We start from the raw sequence: 18,776 nt of genomic DNA, 5'->3' as shown, positions 1-18,776 counted from the left end.
GTGTGCACCTGTCCTAGCTCAGGATTGGCTGTCAACACCACAAATAAAGCCATACCATTGTCTTTAGTAGAGTAGTAATTTTCAGGTTTGTAAGCCAAGTTCCAATCGAGTGCAGGCTGAGGAAGTTCTGTTGACTGAGGGCCCAATCCTGAGCCTTGCATGCCAGCTCACTGCCGGCATGCACTGTAGCTAGCGTTCCATAAGGCATGTTTGCGAGCCTTATTTGCAGGCCCGGTGCTGGATTCAATATGATGAGAAATATATTGTAATTCTATCTATTAATGTTTTTAATGGCAGGTTTTAATTTTTTTAATAGTAGGTCTATGAAGCCCCAATCCTAATTGGACCTGCAGGGTAGGAAAAACAGGTTTAACCCTTTCCTCCCTGCCATGTTCCCAATGAAAAACAGAGTAGGGAAAAAGTTAAATCTCTTCCCTAACACAGGTCCAAATCTGAATGGGGCCCCCCAATATTTTTATTTTTTTTAAATATATCTGTTTAAAAACAATTCAATTCTAATTAAACTAATTAAACTAAAGCTAATTCATTTCTCATTAAACAAAATAGTTGTGACAAGCAAAGAACCGGGGAGAACTCCAGGGCTGGAGTTCAGTATAAAAAAGTGCATAGAAGAGTTTTAAAATTTGCTTCTTAGGGAAAGTCAACAGATGCCAAGAAGTAGTTTAGCATAACTTGTCCTTTAGGGGCAATATCATGATTGCAGTCTTAAGCATATTTCCTTAGGAACAAGCCCCAGTGGACACCTTGGAACTTACTTTTCAGTAAACAGGCATTTTGCTGTATATGTTTTGAATCCTCAAAGTGTGGCAATAGAATAGAAGATGGAAGAGAGCACACAGAGACTAATGGGAGCCAGTCAAGCTACAGTATCATAGGAAAAATGAGAGAGAGAGAGAGAGAGAGAGAGAGAGAGAGAGAGAGAGAATCTGAGCACAAAGATGTTTCATACTTTCTTCATTGCTATATAAAAACAAAATGGATGAACAGTGTATTTGATGTACTTAGGCCCAAATCCTAACCCATTTTCTAGTGCTGGCATAGCTGTGCCAATAGGACATTTGCTGCATCCTGCAGTTGGGGGACACTCAGGAAGGCCTCCTCAAAATAAAGGAATGTTTGTATCCTTGCCTAGGAGCTGCATTGCCCTTATGTTGCTGCTGGAAAGTGGGTTAGGATTGCGCCCTTAGTTTGTCTCTGTTCTTGTTTCCAATCAGAAGTTTAGAACTACAATGAAAATCACTGACTTATAATTATTGGGCATAAAATCTATAGAAAAGGTTGAGTAAATTATATTGGATGCCATTTTCTATATGCCAAGTTAGATGAAATTAATAACCTTATAACCCAGTCCTTACCTGCTCTGAAGCAAGCAGGCTAGCTGGCCTGGGCCGCATCCAGAGCAGGGTTGGGGCTGGCTGTGGTGCAACTCAGGGCAAGGGGAAGTAATTTCCCTTAACCTGAGTAACACGGCAGCAGGTTGAAGGAGGCTACTCGAATCTGTGCCACTGAAATAGGTGCGCTGGTCCAAGAGTGCCTTTGGATTGCGCTCTTAGGTCAGCCTGCAGAATCGATACGGATAGAAAGTTCAAGGCAAAAAGGCATTTCAAGACAAAAAGCAACCAACACATTTAAATTGCTGAATTATTTAGGATTAGTATTTGATCCTGTGGATAAGAGTGCCTTATATTCATACTGCAAATGGAAATATTTGACATAGCTCTGTGGTGCATATGGCTCCAAAATTGTAAACTTATCTATTCTGAAAGAAAATGTATTTATTTAACATATTTATTTGTAGAGAAAACTCAACTGTAAGCCTGTATTCTGCCTTCCCACCTCTTTTTGCAGTGGAGGCCGTAATGTGACCATACGTGGGAAACATTTGAATGTCACAGACAGAGTAATCATTTCAAATGAACAGGGAATAAACCTGACTGTAAGTCCTGACCATTTTCTTTGTTTCTTTTTCCTAAATCTTCCTTGTATTAGCTGATTTAAAACAGATAACACTTCTAGTTCATGCAGCTTACCAGACATTAATAATGGTTATTTAGAATTTCTTTCTGTTTTGATGAATAAATAAGTGAGGTTTGGAAATGTTCATTGGATGTTAAGTTGGCTGTGCTTGCAAAACGATCATTACAGTTGCTAAGCAAACAGGAAGCTTCTTCACTGAGAAAAGCCATAGCTGTTGACCTCTATAACATGCCATCTCTGTCAGTAGGTATTACTTGCATACTCTGTTGTTGTATAGGGAGTGCAGCATTTAAAATAGGATGTGGCTTCAGCCACATTAAGGGCTCCATCCAGTTCAGTAAGAAAGTGTTTAAGATGGGGTATGATAACTGCAACACTAGTGCACAACCTTGTGCATTATGCTGAGGTTATGAGATAACCCAGCAGTGCTATTGAGAACCTCCGCTGCAAATGTAGGACGGAAGGGAAGTATTGAGGTCATGGTGTAGCATTCCAAAGCCATTTTCAAACTGCCACAGACCCAGCGGCCCTAGAGACTTAACATTTGGTAATAGCAGTTTTGAACAGAAGTGTAAGTAACAGGCAGTATAACCTAAAGATGCTGCTGAGATTTCATCTACCTGAATTTTTCCCCTGGGTTTAGTGGTTCTGATTTACCTTGTCCTGGTTGCAGAGCTGATCTAGATTGGCTTTAATTTCTGGAATTCGCACAGGCAGCTCTATGTGTGCACTTTGTTCTTAGTGCAGTTTATATTTTCTTCCACTCATTTTGCTCCCTTTTGGCTAAGCCATGCTCACAAGTAGTTATTTAAACATTGCGCAGATTTTGTTATTGCTGAGCATGCAATATGCATATGATTGCATCAGCATTCCTTGGCAACTTCCACTTTGCTTGATCTTTCAACTGCCTGGCTTGCTCGCGCACATGTAACTCCCTAGTCTAACCCCCCGGTTACCTTGCTGTTGTTCATTTAATTTTCCATTTAATTGAAGTACAAAATGAAGGTTTTCTAAGGGTTTTCTAAGAAATATCAGATTCTACTTAAAATGCATTGCTTACAACTTGTAAGAACCTTGGTTTAAGAGTCTAGTTGTGCTGCCACTGACATTTATAGCTTTGAAAGCATTTCAGCTGCAGTCTTCAAATTGTTCACTCTGCAGACGTTAGGTGCTATAAAATAGGTGTGCTTGGTAGTCTGGGTGTTTTATAATCCAATTCAAAGCTGGCTACTGCTGTCATAAATGTGCCATAAGGCACTTTGTGGCAGCAGTGTGGAGGATCCTGGTACCAGCAGGCAGACCTGCACTGGCCTGCTATTGCCAGTTGGATACCAGCACCTGCCAGAGCAGCTAGGTATTCAGAGGGGTGGGGGAAGGGTGGAATGGAGGTGAAGAGGGGGTGTAACAGGGCTGGAAGTGGAGAGGAGTGGACTTTATTTGGGAGAGGGGCAGGAATGGCAACAGTGGCTCTCGCTGTATACTATCCCCCTCCTCCAGGCCTGACTTCCCGACATGGGGCTGCTTGGACCTGCGTCAGCAATTTTGTTGATGTGAGCCCGAGTAGCTCTATAGTGGCTGCTAGGGCTTACTTCAGGGGAAGGGGACCAATATCCCCTTTCTCAGAAAGACCTACAGCAGCCTCTATTCTCACGCTGGATACAGGGGAGGCTGCACCATTGCCACTGCGTTGCTAGGAAGGACTTTGGTTAGGATTGAGCTATTAAGACCACTTTGTAAAAACAAATGTAAGTACGTATAGTGTTCAGTCTCTCTGAAGTCAATAGGATTGAAGCAGCCTGCCCAGAATTGTAGTCACAGTGTTACCAACATTACGTAAGAACGGCCCCGCTGGATCAGGCCATAGGCCCATCTAGTTCAGCTTCCTGTATCTCACAGTGGCCCACCAAATGCCCCAGGGAGCACACAAGACAACAAGAGACCTGCATCCTGGCGCCCTCCCTTGCATCTGGCATTCTGACATAACCCATTTCTAAAATCAGGAGGTTGCGCATACACATCATGGCTTGTACCCCGTAATGGATTTTTCCTCCAGAAACTTGTCAAATCCCCTTTTAACGACATCTAGGCCAGATGCCATCACCACATCCTGTGGCAAGGAGTTCCACAAACCAACCACACACTGAGTAAAGAAATATTTTTTGTCTGTCCTAACTCTCCTAACACTCAATTTAGTGGATGTCCCCAGTTCTGGTGTTACGTGAGAGTGTAAAGAGCATCTCTCTATCCACTCTGTCCATCCCCTGCATAATTTTTTATGTCTCAATCATGTCCCCCCTCAGGCGCCTCCTTTCTAGGCTGAAGAGGCCCAAACGCTGCAGCCTTTCCTCATAAGGAAGGTGCCCCAGCCCAGTAATTATTTTAGTCACTCTCTTTTGCACCTTTTCCATTTCCACTATGTCCTGTTTGAGATGTGGTGACCAGAACTGCATTGTAGCACTGCCTGCTGTATAAAATCTTGCCATGCTAAATTTTTATCACCTGTGTTCTGATTTTTTTTTTTTTTTAGAACTTCACATGCCACCAAGATCAGGCTGAATGTGTTTTCACATCGCCACTTGTGACATCTGAGAAAGGGACTCCGGTTGCTAATATCACGCTAGAAATAGAAAAGAAAAACATACATTGCATTAATTTGCAATATCAGCCCGACCCTAAATTCATTCGCTTTGAACTGACAAATGATTTGGGAACTGAACTGGAGTTAAAAATACATGTAAGTATTTTGAAATGCAGGCTGCACGCTCACAAAATCTTGCCTTAATCATCCATGTAGTAAATTATTCTCATTCTGCTGTATGCTTTGGGTTTTAGCCTATTTGTCATTTCTTTCCAGAAAGAAAAAGACAGATTAAATATTTCAACAAATGAGCTTGTAGTTTATCTGTCCTACAAGGATGATGTTAATGGGACAAATACAAATTTTACTGTCCATAATATCACTAACACTGCAGCTCATAGCATTATACAATGCAGAGCCCGTTGGAAAATGAAATCAACTACTAGCAAGATTGATAAATCCATGGTGAAAGTTTATGTGAGTAAAAACTTACTGATTTTTTTAATGCAACTTGTTCAATTGATAGAGTATATTGTTCTGAACTTGAGTCATATTTTAAGGGTATTTCATAATCAATTCATATTTCATTCTTAATGTTCCAAGTAACATTTGCTGAGAAAAGTCACTATAATTATGATAAACTAGAATGAAATTGCCTATCCTTAATGCCTACTTTCAGAGCTCTTGATTGAAGTATGTGGTTTTATTAACTTCTTCCAAAGTGCCAAGATATGTTATATATCACCATGATTTGGTGTTATCTGAACTGGTTCATAATGTTCCAAACTGCTGCTGATGAAGGAAGCCTACTAGATATTAAGGTTATAAACTTTATATCCAAAAGAGTTATTTAAGCTTGAATTGTACAGTTGATCTACTCTTTGATCAGATACTGCTGTGAGTTCCCAGTCTCCTTTCCTTGTATTGCTTCTGTATATAGAGACTCAGCCACTCATCATTATTTCAGGCATACTTGGCAGCACAACTTGTTTGCAAATGGAGTGCTGAAAGGAAATGTAAATTTGTTCTTATTTGGTATGTTGATTTAAGCATAAAGTGATTACCTTTGTTGCCCCCTATAGATTTTAGGACTTTGGGTTGGCTGGTTTTTGTTCTTACAATTTCTGATCATTTGGGTGGATCTGATCAGAGACAGATTCCATTACAGGCACCCAGAGGCAGGGCCAATTTGTTTTTCAGCCTGCCAAGAAGGCAAAGGTTCAGTGTTGGCAACTGAGAGTTGTGAGGAGAGACGATACACATCTACTTTCAGTTCACTGTTATACTGAAAGCAAAATTAATATATAAAAAGTGCTAACAATGCAGTCATTGTATCCTGAGCCCCATTTCTGTATTGCATCCATCATCAGCTTTATAAGGATTCTGGAGTTGTCGTTCGGCCACATCTGAGTCCAGCTGTGTAAGCTAATCTATATCAAATGATTCTGTGCATCATCATGATGTATTTGATTGATAAACTAGACTTCAGCAGACAAAAACATACCTTTGCTTGTTGATCCATCGTGGCCTTTTGAAAGACAAGAATAGGATCCAGATAGGAGATGTTGTTTTCTTTAAGTTGAATGTAAACATTTCATAAGTTATTTCTCTTTCACAGCTGGTAGCAGGTTTTGTCTGACATCTTTTTATAAATTTTGTGTTGTTTTCCTTATATGCGTGGATATCTGTGTTCACACAAACAGCAAAGTGGATCTAGTTCAGTGGGGCTCAAGGATTGTGCTGCCCCTCCGTGCACCCAGCACACTTGCCAGGCTCCAAGACCTGTGTCACTTCTATGCATTAGATGTACCAGATAACTTGAATCTACATGCATAGGCCTAATGCACATTTCTGTTACCCCTTCTGGAATTTGAGGGGTGTGGATTGCACATCCTTGGCCTACACACTTTGAAAGTATGCCTCATGTGCAGGTATGAGGTGGGGCAGGCATATAGACCCACATTGGGAGTAAGTTCTAAAATCTGACTGCATGTCAACTTCTTTCATTCTTATTTGTTCCTGTGTGACTTTCCACAGCAAAGGTATTGGCAAAATTTGGTCCACTTTCAGTAATTTAACTTTTGTTAGCAATGTTGTCTCCTTTGTTGACGAGTTGGCATTAGAAAGAATTGGTAGCTTTGAGCCAGTTACTTTTATTTCCACAAGCCAGTGTAGGTATTGATCATTCATTTGTCAGAAATGCAGAACAACCATAGCTCCTTCCATTCATTCACTTTCTTATTTATCTTCTCACATAGGTCAAGGTGGGAAACAAAATACATGAAGTTCCAAATGATTCACTCAGCTCTTTTCTATACATTCTTTTTCTTATCCCTGCAGTAATTGCTGGTAAGTAAAACTACACATCTCTCTGGTTTTTATTTCTTAAAAAATAGCATACAGTTTTTTTATTGTACAATATATAATACTGTACATATACTGCAGTACACACACGTACACACACACGCACGCGCGCACACACACAGCCATACAGTGTATTGTTTATTTACTAGAGTCATGCAGTCCCTTTGCATCACTAGAAGTGCAATTCTAACCTGTGCCAGCACAGCCAGGCCGCATGGCCTGTGCAGGATCCTAAATAGATTAGGAGGCATCTGGAGGTTACCTTGGGATAAGGGGATATATTTCCCCTTACCCTGAGTAAAGACTCAGCCATCCCTATGGGTCTTTTCGGTCTTTTCAAATCCAGGAAGTCCAGTGTAATACAGGTCAGGTGAGTTAGGATATGGAGTGCGCTGCCGCTGCCAATCCCACCCCCTCCAGGGCCTGATCCTCCCCCCATTCTGCCCTTCCCATGCCTCAAAATGCCCCTCCCCACTTCCAAAATGCTTTCAAGTATATATGCCTGCTGAAAGTGATCATCTTCCTTTTAGAAGCCAGTTCAGTTTTAAACAGTCTTTCATATGCACTCATGAAGCTGCCTTATACTTGGCCAGGCAAATGGACCCTCTAATCCAGTACTATAACTGATAGGCAGATACCCGTCAAAGTCTTCCCCAACCCTGTTCTTTGAGAGTTTTCTAACTTGGAGATGCCAGAGATCGGGATTAGGACCTGCTGCATTCAAAATGTGGACACCACCACTGAGTTATGGCCCTTTTCTTTTTCCTCAACTTTTCTTTCTGTTCAAGATGTTTCTTTGATCATGCAGGTCACACATAATGTTGAATGTTAGAAACCAGCTTAGTTCTTCTTGAATGCCGCTGTTTTCCAAGTATTGTAGAATCCCAGTTTTCCTCCAGTATTTTGTGTGTGTGAATAGATGATTTGCTTGTATTTTCTTTATTAATTCAGATCTGCTATTTTGCAGTTTCTTTTGCAGTTGCCGTTTTTGTGACCAAAAGACAATCCACACAGCTGGACCGCAAACTGAGCGAACACCTTGAATTATTGGAATGTGGGCTTAGAAAAGATATACGTGATGGTGTGTTTTCTTGAACTTGGTTTGAGTGAGGGGGGGGGGGTTCGATTCCTGGATTTGTTTTAGCGCATGAGACTCTAGTTCAGTTATGTACGTGTACTTCTCATAAAATTTTGTTCTGTTGTCATAAAATATAGAAGCTAGTGCACTAACTGAAAATTAGTGCACTAGAATAAGGTGACTTGTTTCAGCAGTGAGGTGGGCTGATATTATAATGGGCCAGCCCTATTGAGAGGCAGCAAAGGGGAAGAGTACCCCACAGCCTTACAGGTGAATGCACTGGAGACAGCAAGCACCTGGGCCAGTGTCATGTCAGTACATAGCTGTTGACTGGCCAACTGTACCCCCTGCAAGTATGCACCTCTGACATCATCAGCTTGTTGGGGCACTATTGGCCAGTCAGCAGCTGCTTCACTGTGCAGTGCTCACCTAGCTACCTGTGCCTCCTCTACCATCTTGCAACTTCTGCTTGTCATGGTGTAAAGTTCCACTCAGGTTGGTCACCCCTCAGCATCACCTCTCACTTCTACCATCAGCCCATCTTGCTGGTGGCTACTTCAGTAAGTTCAACAACTTGCTTCGAAAATGCTGGCTACAAAAAAAGCAGATGCAATCAATATTTCACATCTCCCAAAACACTGGATACAGAGATAATGTATACCATGAGAACTGTCTCTAATAACCACTTTCCTGGGTCATATTGAAAGCTGTAATTAAGATAATGTTATATTATGAAAAGCAGCACTGCAAGGAATCTTTATTTGTTGCAGGATTTGTTGAACTACAGATGGAAAAATTGGATGTGGTTGATAATTTTGGAACGATTCCCTTTCTTGACTACAAGCACTTTGTTCTGAGAGCGTTCTTCCCAGAGGTAAATGGCTGCTGGGCTTTTTGCTATAATTTTATTACAGCAATGGAAATGGCTGAAATAACTAACATGTAGTAGCTTCTTTGCATACAACAAATGACATTAAAAATGCTCAAAGGGAATAAAACTGGTTGGTTCGAGGAAGGAGTGCAAGGGTGTTTTTCCAGAGGCTTTGCCTATACCTTTAAACATTCTGGGGGCTCAAAAATATGACACCACTGACCTTCATGTCCTGTTCCACCTACTGCAGCTTGCCCAGCTTGAATATGATTTACCCAACAACCTTTCTTTTTGTGGGCCCAATTAGCTGAGCAAACAATGAATTCCAATGAATTGGAATGATATAAGGAATAAATGAAATTGATGTGGTCCACGTATATTAAAATACATATCCAATTCTGTATTTATAAGTACTTCATCTTTATTCAGCTCTTCGGTCTGTTTCTTATTCAGTAGCAAGAATAACATTATTTCACAAGTGGTACTTTCTAGATTTCTCATCATTCATGTATCTATTCTTTCCAGAGTGAAGCCCAAAAGTTGAAGTGTTTTTTTTTAATGGATTTCTGTGTATTGCTGTACAATACATATATTTACCCAGCACAGTACAGTAATCCATTCATCAGAGATTTTTTTAAGGCATGTTCTGTTGCAACAAGAGACCATTCAGAATGCCTGATTACCATGTGATCCTAACAATCCTAACTTTACCTTTTAGCCACGTGGGCGGCCCAAATCTTCACTGTTCCTTGAAGCTTGTATTAATGCTACGCATGTTTTGCAGACTTGTGATTTTTCTAGCAATAACGCATTTGATCTTTCATTTTAGTCTGGGGCCTTTTCATCTGTTTTTATTGAGGACACCAGTGAACCACTTGTAAGTATGTGTATGTGTAATTTTAGCCCTCTCATAAAGATGGGCAAATGGTTCAGCAGAAAGGAGCACCCTTGTAGTAGGATGTGGGGTTTTTTATGTTTATAGTGAGACTTAATTGTGATTTTTATCCTGTATTTTCTTTTAAACAACTGGGCAGTTAATACTTGAGATAAAACTTTACTTTCGTTAGTAAAATAAACTGTGAGCTAAAAGCTGAACCTGGTTTTCATATTTATTTATTTATTTATTCATTCATTCATTCATTCATTCATTCAATTTATATTCCGCTTTTTTCTCCGAAGGGCACCCAAGGCGGTTTTCATATGTTGGTGCATGTAATTCTTATGATTTCTATATCATTTTTGAGAAATAGCATTTGGCAAAATTGTTAATAATATAGTATATTATTTGCATTCTGATATTATTATCTTCAGATATGAATACCTGTCGGGTGGACTAATGTCCTATGCCCTTTTTTTACTGTTTTCCTCCCATTTTGTATTTTTACCTAGATGTTTTTATTATGTTTATTCTCTATGGGCTCTAGATATTGTGGGTATCCTCCTAGCGCTTACACTACTGGGAGCTCCCTAAAGGAATTAAAAGTCCCTCTGGGAATGCTCCTTCCTTTCACAGAGCACATTTCAGAATGCAATCAGGATGCTAGGGTTCTCTTGTGCGCACAAATTATTTTACACAGATGAACACACTACCCCTTGTGTGTACATGCCAAATAAAATACTGATTTTCTTCCAGAAGAAACTTGAATGTTGTCTATCTAGTGAGGCCATGCATCTGTTACTTTATTGCACAAAAGAAAGTGACTGGGCTTGTTCAGTAAATTAATTTGCATGATGTAATTTTGGGCCCAGTCTTATCCAACTGCAGCTGTAGTGCAGCCCTGAGCTAAGGAAACAAACATTCCTTTTCCTTGAAGAGGCCCCAGTGACTGTCCCCCCACCCCACTGCAGAATGAAGCACACACCCCATTGGCGTGGCTGCATCGGTAATGGAAAGTTGAATAGGATTGGGACCTAAATGTATTTAACTAATTTACTATGCTTTTACTAATTTTTATTAACTTGGTTTTATTAAGGTGGCTACCTGTCCAGAGTGAATGACACAGTAGAAACTTAGGGTGTGTAACTTTGTGTGCACTTCCTCAGTTGCTCTTTTGGGGCAGTCTGTGTTGACTGGAGTGATGAAACTTTTGTTCCTCACCCTCTCTTCCTTTCCTCAGCCAGAAAAAGAGTGCAGCTTCTCTGTACAACTTTATAATACTCATTTGATAGGATTTGATCAAATAAAAATATTTTCCTTTGCCTGCTAACTTTGCATCTTATGGGATTAGTAAATATAACAGCATTTATTCTAGAATTCTAAGGAAGATGCTTGTAACTGTAATTAAAAATTAAATGTGTACCACATTTTTTTTTTCAGAAAGCCATACAACTGTTTGTATTTTTAATTGTTACAGAGCAGAAATTCAGGTCGCAACGATGAAAGCATTACAGCTTTGTATACATTAATTTGTAACAAGAATTTTCTTGTTACTCTGATTCACACTCTAGAAAAACAGAAAAACTTCTGTATCAAAGACAGGTATGATTTAAAACTTACATTATTCAAGCTATAGAAAATACAAATGACATGCTTTATAACAGGGCTCTCCAGACTCTGGCCCGTTGGCCAGATCTGGTGCCCTGCCTAATCCCTCCCCCATATGAATGGTGCTTACTGTGTCGTGGGGGAACCTCCCATTCATGCTACAGATTACCCCCCGACCTTTGCACTCACCAGCTGCTTCCGGGATCTTTTGCCCCAGCCGGCTTTGTGCCCAGATTTTTTGGCATGTGCGGCTGGCCAGCTTGATTGTTCCCTCCTTAGAGGAGACCTCCACAACTGCCCTCCCCACTATAGGATGCAATGGTAGCCATTTGGGCACATTGCATTGGTGTGGGGGAAATGGTTAGGATTGGGCTCTTTATTACTTACAGTAATAAATAATAAGTTTTTAATTTTCTGCCATGACACTTCTTATTCTCTTTCTAAATAGGTGCTTCTTTGCATCTTACTTGACCATTGCACTACAGACAAATCTAGTCTATTTAACCCATATTCTAGAAGTCTTGACAAAAGACTTGATGGATCAATCTAGTAATACACAACCCAAGCTGTTGCTGAGGCGTACAGAGTCAGTGGTGGAAAAGCTGCTGACAAATTGGATGTCTGTCTGCCTCTCTGGTTTTCTTCGGGCAAGTATTATGTCTTTCTACTTCTTAAGATTAAAAAATTACAGGAGAGTCTATTTTCATGCATAAACCCCTAATTCCCACTTGTGGTTCCTTCCTTGATCTATCATTGCCCACCCAGCTGGCTACTCACCAAGTCTGGGCTCACCATTTAGTCAGCCTCTCTGTCCCTCTGACCCTGCAGCAGTCACCACCACCAGTTCATTCCAGTCATTCCCTGATTTTAAAAGGCATGTAGAGAACCTCGGCAGCAAGTGGAAAGAGAAGCATGTGCATGAAAGGAGAGGGGAGTGAGGTGGGATAGCCTGTTTCCCAGAGAGACTGAGCAATGTCTGCACCAGACCAGAAGGATGTGGTCAGTAGAGATGGTGGCCTGCACTCCCCATTCGGTTCAGTGGAGGGAGTCCATCAGCTTGCAGATTCTTTTGAAAGAATGAAATGAATGAGAGCATCTGAGCACCCACAGATCTCTAGACTGGAATGCTGGTTTTCCTCAAGAAATGAAGAGTTGGTAAATATATAAAAATGTTTGGGAAAGGAATGAAATAGTTTTCCAGATGCACCTATGAAATATGTCGTTTCAAACATGGCGCATCTCTGACAAAAAGCATTCTGCATAGGAAAAAACATGAAATTACTGTGTAGAGCATCAGTTGTGACAATTGTGCATGTCTTCTTTCCACTGACTATACTGCAATTATATTCTTAGAATTATGATGTAGTAAGCTATAGTTTCCTTGCAGTGCACACATACATACACACCACACGTCTATGCAATGAAATAGATACATTCAATCCATTTATGGGTCTCATGCCTTTTCCTACATACATTAGACCAGGTTATTCTAGTTATTCATATTGTTTCTCCTTTATGCTGTGCAAACCCAAGCAGGAAGAAGTTCTAGCAAAGGGCAATGCAGCAATAGATACATTGAAGAAGTAAGATAAGCCACATTCAAGCTGTGTTTGTTTTGTTTTGTTCCTTAGGAAACAGTTGGAGAGCCGTTCTATTTGCTTGTAACAACCCTAAATCAAAGGATAAGTAGGGGTCCTGTAGATGTCGTAAGTTCCAAGGCTCTGTACACACTAAATGAAGACTGGTTACTGTGGCAAGTACCTGAATTCAGCCCAGTGGTATGTTTGTCATGTATGGTCTCTACAAATGAAATCAACAAGCTTTGTTGTTGAGGGAGAAGTTGAATTGTTGAGGGAAGTTAAGGGAGAAGTTGGAGCCAAAAACCAGAAGTGCCAATTTTCAGCCCTCTCCATGCAGCCTCCCTGGCCCTTAGAAGGATCTCCAAACGTGACCAGAGCAGAGCTCTGTTTGTGATCAGAGCACAGGTGCCACAATCTGAAGATTTGATTATCTGTGGATTTTGGTATCTTTGGAGGGTCCAGTAATGGATCCCCTGCAGATACTGTATAACCAAAGCTCCATGTACTTGCTGCTTAAAGTCAAAATTCTGTTCCAAGAACATTTGTTTCTGTAACAGTGGTTCAGGAGCTGAACTTAGACCTGGAAGATCCAGGTCATGAAGCTCAGTCATGAAGCTTCCTGGGTGACCATGGACCAGGTCAGTATCTAAAAATAATAATTAATAATAATAATAATAATAATAATAAAACTTTATTTTTATCCCGCCCTTCTCCCTAACGGGACCCAGGGTGACTAACAACATATTAAAAAAAACAGATTTTAAAAACATTAATACAAGCAGATAAAAACATTTAAAAACACACTACAGAGGCCATAAAAACAGTAGTCAGATTAAAAGAGTAAAAGAGCAGATCACTGAGGAATCAAGCCTGTAAAACTAAAAGATGTATAAAAAAGTTAAGAAGGCCAGAAATCAGAAGGCTTGTTTAAACAACAGTGTTTTCAGGCCTCGCCGAAAACTCTCAAGAGAGGGAGCCATTCTCAAGTCAAGGGGAAGGGAGTTCCATAATGTTGGTGCCACTACCGAGAAGGCCCTATTTCTTGCAGCCGCTCCCCGGATCTCCTTGGGTGGCGGCACTTGCAAAAAGGCCTTCTCTGATGACCTGAGAGGACGAGCCGGATTGTACGGGAGTAGGCGGTCTCTAAGATATCCTGGCCCAGAGCAGTATAGGGCTTTAAAGGTCAAAACCAGCACCTTGAATTGGGCCCGGAAACGAATGGGCAGCCAATGTAGCCCCCGGAGAAGCAGGCTGACAGAGTCAGACCGCCTGGCTCCGGTGACCACACGGGTCGCCGCATTCTGTACTAATTGTAGTTTCTGAACCGTCTTCAGGGGCAGCCCCACATAGAGCGCGTTACAGTAATCTAACCTCGATGTCACCGTGGCATGGATCACCGTGGCCAGGTCTGAACGATCCAAGTACAGTCGCAGCTGGCGCACCAGCCGAAGCTGAGCAAAGGCCGCCCTAGCCACAGCCGCCACCTGGGAATCCAGGAGCAGCTGCGAGTCCAGGAGGACCCCCAAGCTGCGAACCTGCTCCTTCAGAGGTTCTTGGGTTTTGCAATTGAACCAGAGCTAAAAAAGAGGCATGTTGATGGATCTTCTTAGAAATCCAAGAAGGAAGAGGATAGTACATCTTTCCTTATGCTTGCTACTTTGCATGTCATTGAAGGGAACACACTAAACCAGAGTTTTTGGTGGAGCTGGGGAATTCAAAGCCTTAATTGACTGAGATCTCAAGATGGCTAACTAAGGGTGCAATCCTAACCCACTTTCCAGCACCAACATAAGGGCAATGCAGCTCCAAGGTAAGGAAACAAACATTCCCTTACTTTGAGGAGGCCTCCGTGAGTGCCACCCAACTGCAGGATGCAGCACATGCCCCACTGGCACAGCTATGCCAGTGTTGGAAAGTGGGTTAGGAATTGGGCCTAAGAGTCCAATCCTATATCTGTCTACTCAGAAGTAAGACCCATTATAGTCAATAGAGCTTACTCCCAGGAAAGTGTGGATAGGATTGCAGCCTGAGCCTAGTGAGGCCAATCCAGATATAGTCCAGAAACTGAAGAAAGTGCATGAGTTCACCAAGTGTTTCAGCTTCCCTTGATGGTCAGTGGCACACTTCAAAGTTAAGGCAACCTGCAAAATTACAGAGGTCTGCTGGAAATGCTTTAACATTGCACAACAGGAATTATTCACGGAAGCACAAGGGAAACCACTTGAGAACTGAAACCAGACTTGGCACATTGGCTTAGCAGAAGTGGATAAAAATTGTGATAATATTTTTTTGAGATATCTGTATGAGTTTTCTCTAATACAAGATTTGTTATTCTGGGGCCTAATGTGTTCCATAATTTTAAATTCCTATGTGATTTCAGTTTCCAAGTTAGTTTGAAACTATGTTTATACTCTTGCAGGCATTAAATGTTATCTTTGAAAAAATCCCAGAAAGTGAAGGCGAAGACGCCACTCAGAGTATGGTAGTTGAGGTCCTGGATTGTGACACCATTGGACAGGCCAAAGAAAAGATCCTGCAGGCCTTTCTAAGCAAGAATGGCTCCTTTTATGGTCTCCAGCTCACTGAGATGGGTCTTGGTAAAGCAGTGCTACTGTCTTTTCTATATAGTTCCTTTTGCTTTATCTCTTTGTAACAGTGGTCATTTTAAAGAATGTAATGCCAATTGCCAAAAAAAACAAAACCTGCAGATGACTACTTCTCCATTTCTTAAAAACAGTGAGAACAACAAACCACCACTGAAATCATTATGTCATTCTAACTTCCTGCATAACGTCTTACATTTTTGCATGGATTGCAATATAGCAGTTGGGTTACATGAGAGAGAGCTGATGTAGTGAGAAAATGGTTAGCAAATTGGTGGTGATGGGAGATGGCAAGGTGTAGGAATGTGTGCAGATTCCTGCATCTGTGCAGATACATTTTAGCAACTTGTTCTGTTATGAGACCAGCTTGCCTCATTTGCCTGACCCAAGGTGCTGCTTGGCACAACTAAGGTGGAAAAAAAACTAAGCACTGAATAGGATTGTCTTTCAACCATTCTCAATGGGATTTTTTGACAGCCCTTCAATCAGATGCAGAAACAAAAGAACTTCAAGACACAGATAGTTCCACCATAATTTTGGAAGATGGAACTATGAAGCTGAACACCATAGGCCACTATAAGGTAAAAACAAAATCCCTAACATGTTGAAGGTATTTATTTGCCAGACCAATCTTCCATAGTAAGCAACCTCAAATGTACTGTTAGCGTTTAATGTTTGCTGTACAGTCCAAATGAAAGAAGACAGGAATGGTCTCTTATAACACCGTTATGTAGCCAGCATGCATTTCAAGAAAAGCAGATGAACGCCCCTCTTTCTAAAGCAGGGGAGTCCAGGAGGGCCTCATTATCTCTCTGGAAGTGTGTCAGGGACTGGGGGGGGGGGGAGAGAGAATGAATTTACATTTCAAATTTGAATAAATTGAATACATTTACATAAATGAATATGTTAGAGATGAAACTTATGTGAATGAATGACGGTCTTGCAATAGCTCACGGCCTATGAAAGTCCTTAAGAACATAAGAACATAAAGGCTGGCCTTTCCTTTGCTGCCGCTGCTGCATCACGGCATGAAACAGCAAGCAGTGGAGGAAGACCTTGTCCCACAGCTCACACGAGAGGTCAAACAGTTGGATCAGCATGGGCTCTAGCAAGTCTCTGGAGGGCCAGAGGCTCATTGGAGACTGGGGGCTCCCCACAGGCCAGATTGGGAGTTCTCGAGGGCCACAAGTGGCCCCTGGGCTGGGGTTTGGGCATCCCTGTTCTAAAGTATGATAAAAAGTAATTTTTGCATTAAAAAAGAAAATAAATGAAACTTTCTGCACACCAAAGCTAGTTAATGATGATGATAATGGTGTGACATTTGTATACTTAAACTACATTCCATTTAAAACTAGCTGTGAAACACATTTTCTTGGGAGCATACCTCACTGAACACAGTGGGACTTACTTCTGAGTAGACATGCATAGACTTGCACTGTCAGTTGCACAAAGCCTGGATGGTCCATGTTGTGCTCCTGTGGTGAAAACTAAGATTAAATTAATAAAAATTGCTTGCTGGATGATACCGAAGATCAAAGTGCTCTGTTTTCAACAGGAGAGCCAAATTTTGGTTACTGTGGTGGTACTTTGTGAGACCAACACCCATTTTCTCAGTAGCGTAGCTAGAGGGGGTGCAAAGCACTGTTCCGCAAGGAGCCTCACCGCTTCATGCAAGTGGTCCGTCCCCCTCCCCTTTGAAGACATTCTGGGCCACAAAAGCAAAATGGAGGCACTGCAAATCTTATTGCTTTGCACTGCTTCTAGCTATGCTACTGCATTAGAGTGTATAGCAGGGCACATGAAACATGAGGATTCTTTCTCTGTACATGTTATGCAAGTGTGTATATCTCAGCAAACTATTTTATTTCAATTTTCAGATTTTGGATGGAGCAACTGTTAAAGTCTTTAGGAAGAAAACCATTCTACCAGGTATTGAAAACAACGTGAACGTTTTTATGTGTTTAGATTTGTGATGGCCTGTTATGATGATTTTATTTCCAGATTCTTTATGCCTTACAGCCCAGTCTTATAAAACACAGTTGTAAGACAATGGTTTAAGAATGGAGGCATATGGATACAATTTTGCATTGTATAAAATCAGGCACGTGAGAGTTGAAGGAGAGCCCTGCTTGGTTAGATCGAAAGTCTATTTTCCTTTCTGCTTTCATCAGTGAATCATCACATGCTTCTGCCAAGTTTGGACATGAGGTGTAAAGGCAATAACTGTCCACGCAATCTGGAGGCCTCACAGGACATTTCACTTTGTGCCAAGCTGGGTAAAACATGGGATAAATTATCCTATCCCATTTGGCCTGATATTATATTACATAAATCAGCCTCAGAAATCACCATGTTGAGCTATGCAGAGTTGATTATTTCAAGGAATAAAAATAGACTTTCTGTGTTTTCCCCTGTTTCAGCCTGCACTGTAGGTTAGAAAAGTAATTTGTGATAGTAATGCTGGCATTGACCTCCCCTATATTGCTAGTTGCACTGGCTAACAAAAGAGGAGCAGTGCTTGTGCTAATTGCTTGGTCTGTCTTCTTGTTGTAGATATAGACTGGTGGGAATTCTATGATAGGAGTAGCTTAAATAGGAATACAGCTGAACATTCATGCCTGGAGGTCTTTCTCCTTGGCTGAGCCTGCAAGCCAGGGAGTAGTTTCTCAATGTTTGTCCCATGCTGCAGCACTTTGCATGGTCCTCCTATTGGAAGTACCACCGGACAAAACTGGTGATGATGTCATCACTAGTTAATTCCAAATTGGGAGGCCAGATGCGATGCAACAAATACCAGTAAGAAGCTCAGGGTGGACAAGAGGGCTTTTTTTGAGCATAATAAGAGTGCACGTTGGAACTCTGTCTGCCGAGCCAAGTCTCCTACTGCTGCTTGTCACATTGCATTGCTAGTCTAGCTGCCAGGCAGCAGGGATCTGGGGGTACCACCTAGCTGTACCACTGGACACCACCTCAAGTACCACAGGTGGTATGAGTGTCACTGATTGAGAAATAGTGGTCTAATTCCTTTTACTGAGGCAGCCCATCTGTGAGGACATCTGAAACAGCTCATTTGAGCAACAGGTTGGGATGTGTTTGTCTATGGCTGCAATCCTAACCACGCTTTCCTGAGAGTAAGCCCCATTGAGCAAAATAGGACTTACTTCTGAGTAGACCTGGTTAGGCTTGTGCCCTATAGGCACAGCCAGGCACAATCAGGAC

At 41.5% G+C, this 18,776-nt stretch overlaps 1 protein-coding gene across 1 annotated transcript in view; it reads left to right on the top strand.

Moving 5' to 3' along the window:
* PLXNC1 (plexin C1) overlaps positions 1-18,776 on the top strand; it is a 67,745-nt gene that overhangs the window by 36,839 nt on the left and 12,130 nt on the right. The window contains exons 12-24 of the mRNA XM_066634305.1: positions 1,870-1,957; positions 4,526-4,732; positions 4,853-5,053; positions 6,835-6,925; positions 7,908-8,021; positions 8,789-8,892; positions 9,719-9,766; positions 11,244-11,368; positions 11,823-12,021; positions 13,006-13,152; positions 15,374-15,551; positions 16,035-16,138; positions 17,435-17,486. Of these exons, the coding sequence (XP_066490402.1) occupies positions 1,870-1,957; positions 4,526-4,732; positions 4,853-5,053; positions 6,835-6,925; positions 7,908-8,021; positions 8,789-8,892; positions 9,719-9,766; positions 11,244-11,368; positions 11,823-12,021; positions 13,006-13,152; positions 15,374-15,551; positions 16,035-16,138; positions 17,435-17,486 (1,658 nt within the window). The remainder of the gene's footprint in view (positions 1-1,869; positions 1,958-4,525; positions 4,733-4,852; positions 5,054-6,834; positions 6,926-7,907; positions 8,022-8,788; positions 8,893-9,718; positions 9,767-11,243; positions 11,369-11,822; positions 12,022-13,005; positions 13,153-15,373; positions 15,552-16,034; positions 16,139-17,434; positions 17,487-18,776) is intronic.

Source organism: Tiliqua scincoides, chromosome 7 (genome assembly GCF_035046505.1).
Source record: "Tiliqua scincoides isolate rTilSci1 chromosome 7, rTilSci1.hap2, whole genome shotgun sequence".
Lineage (NCBI taxonomy): Eukaryota > Metazoa > Chordata > Lepidosauria > Squamata > Scincidae > Tiliqua > Tiliqua scincoides.
The sequence above is the reverse complement of the archived record's forward strand: the minus strand, read 5'-3'. Positions and strand labels throughout refer to the sequence as shown.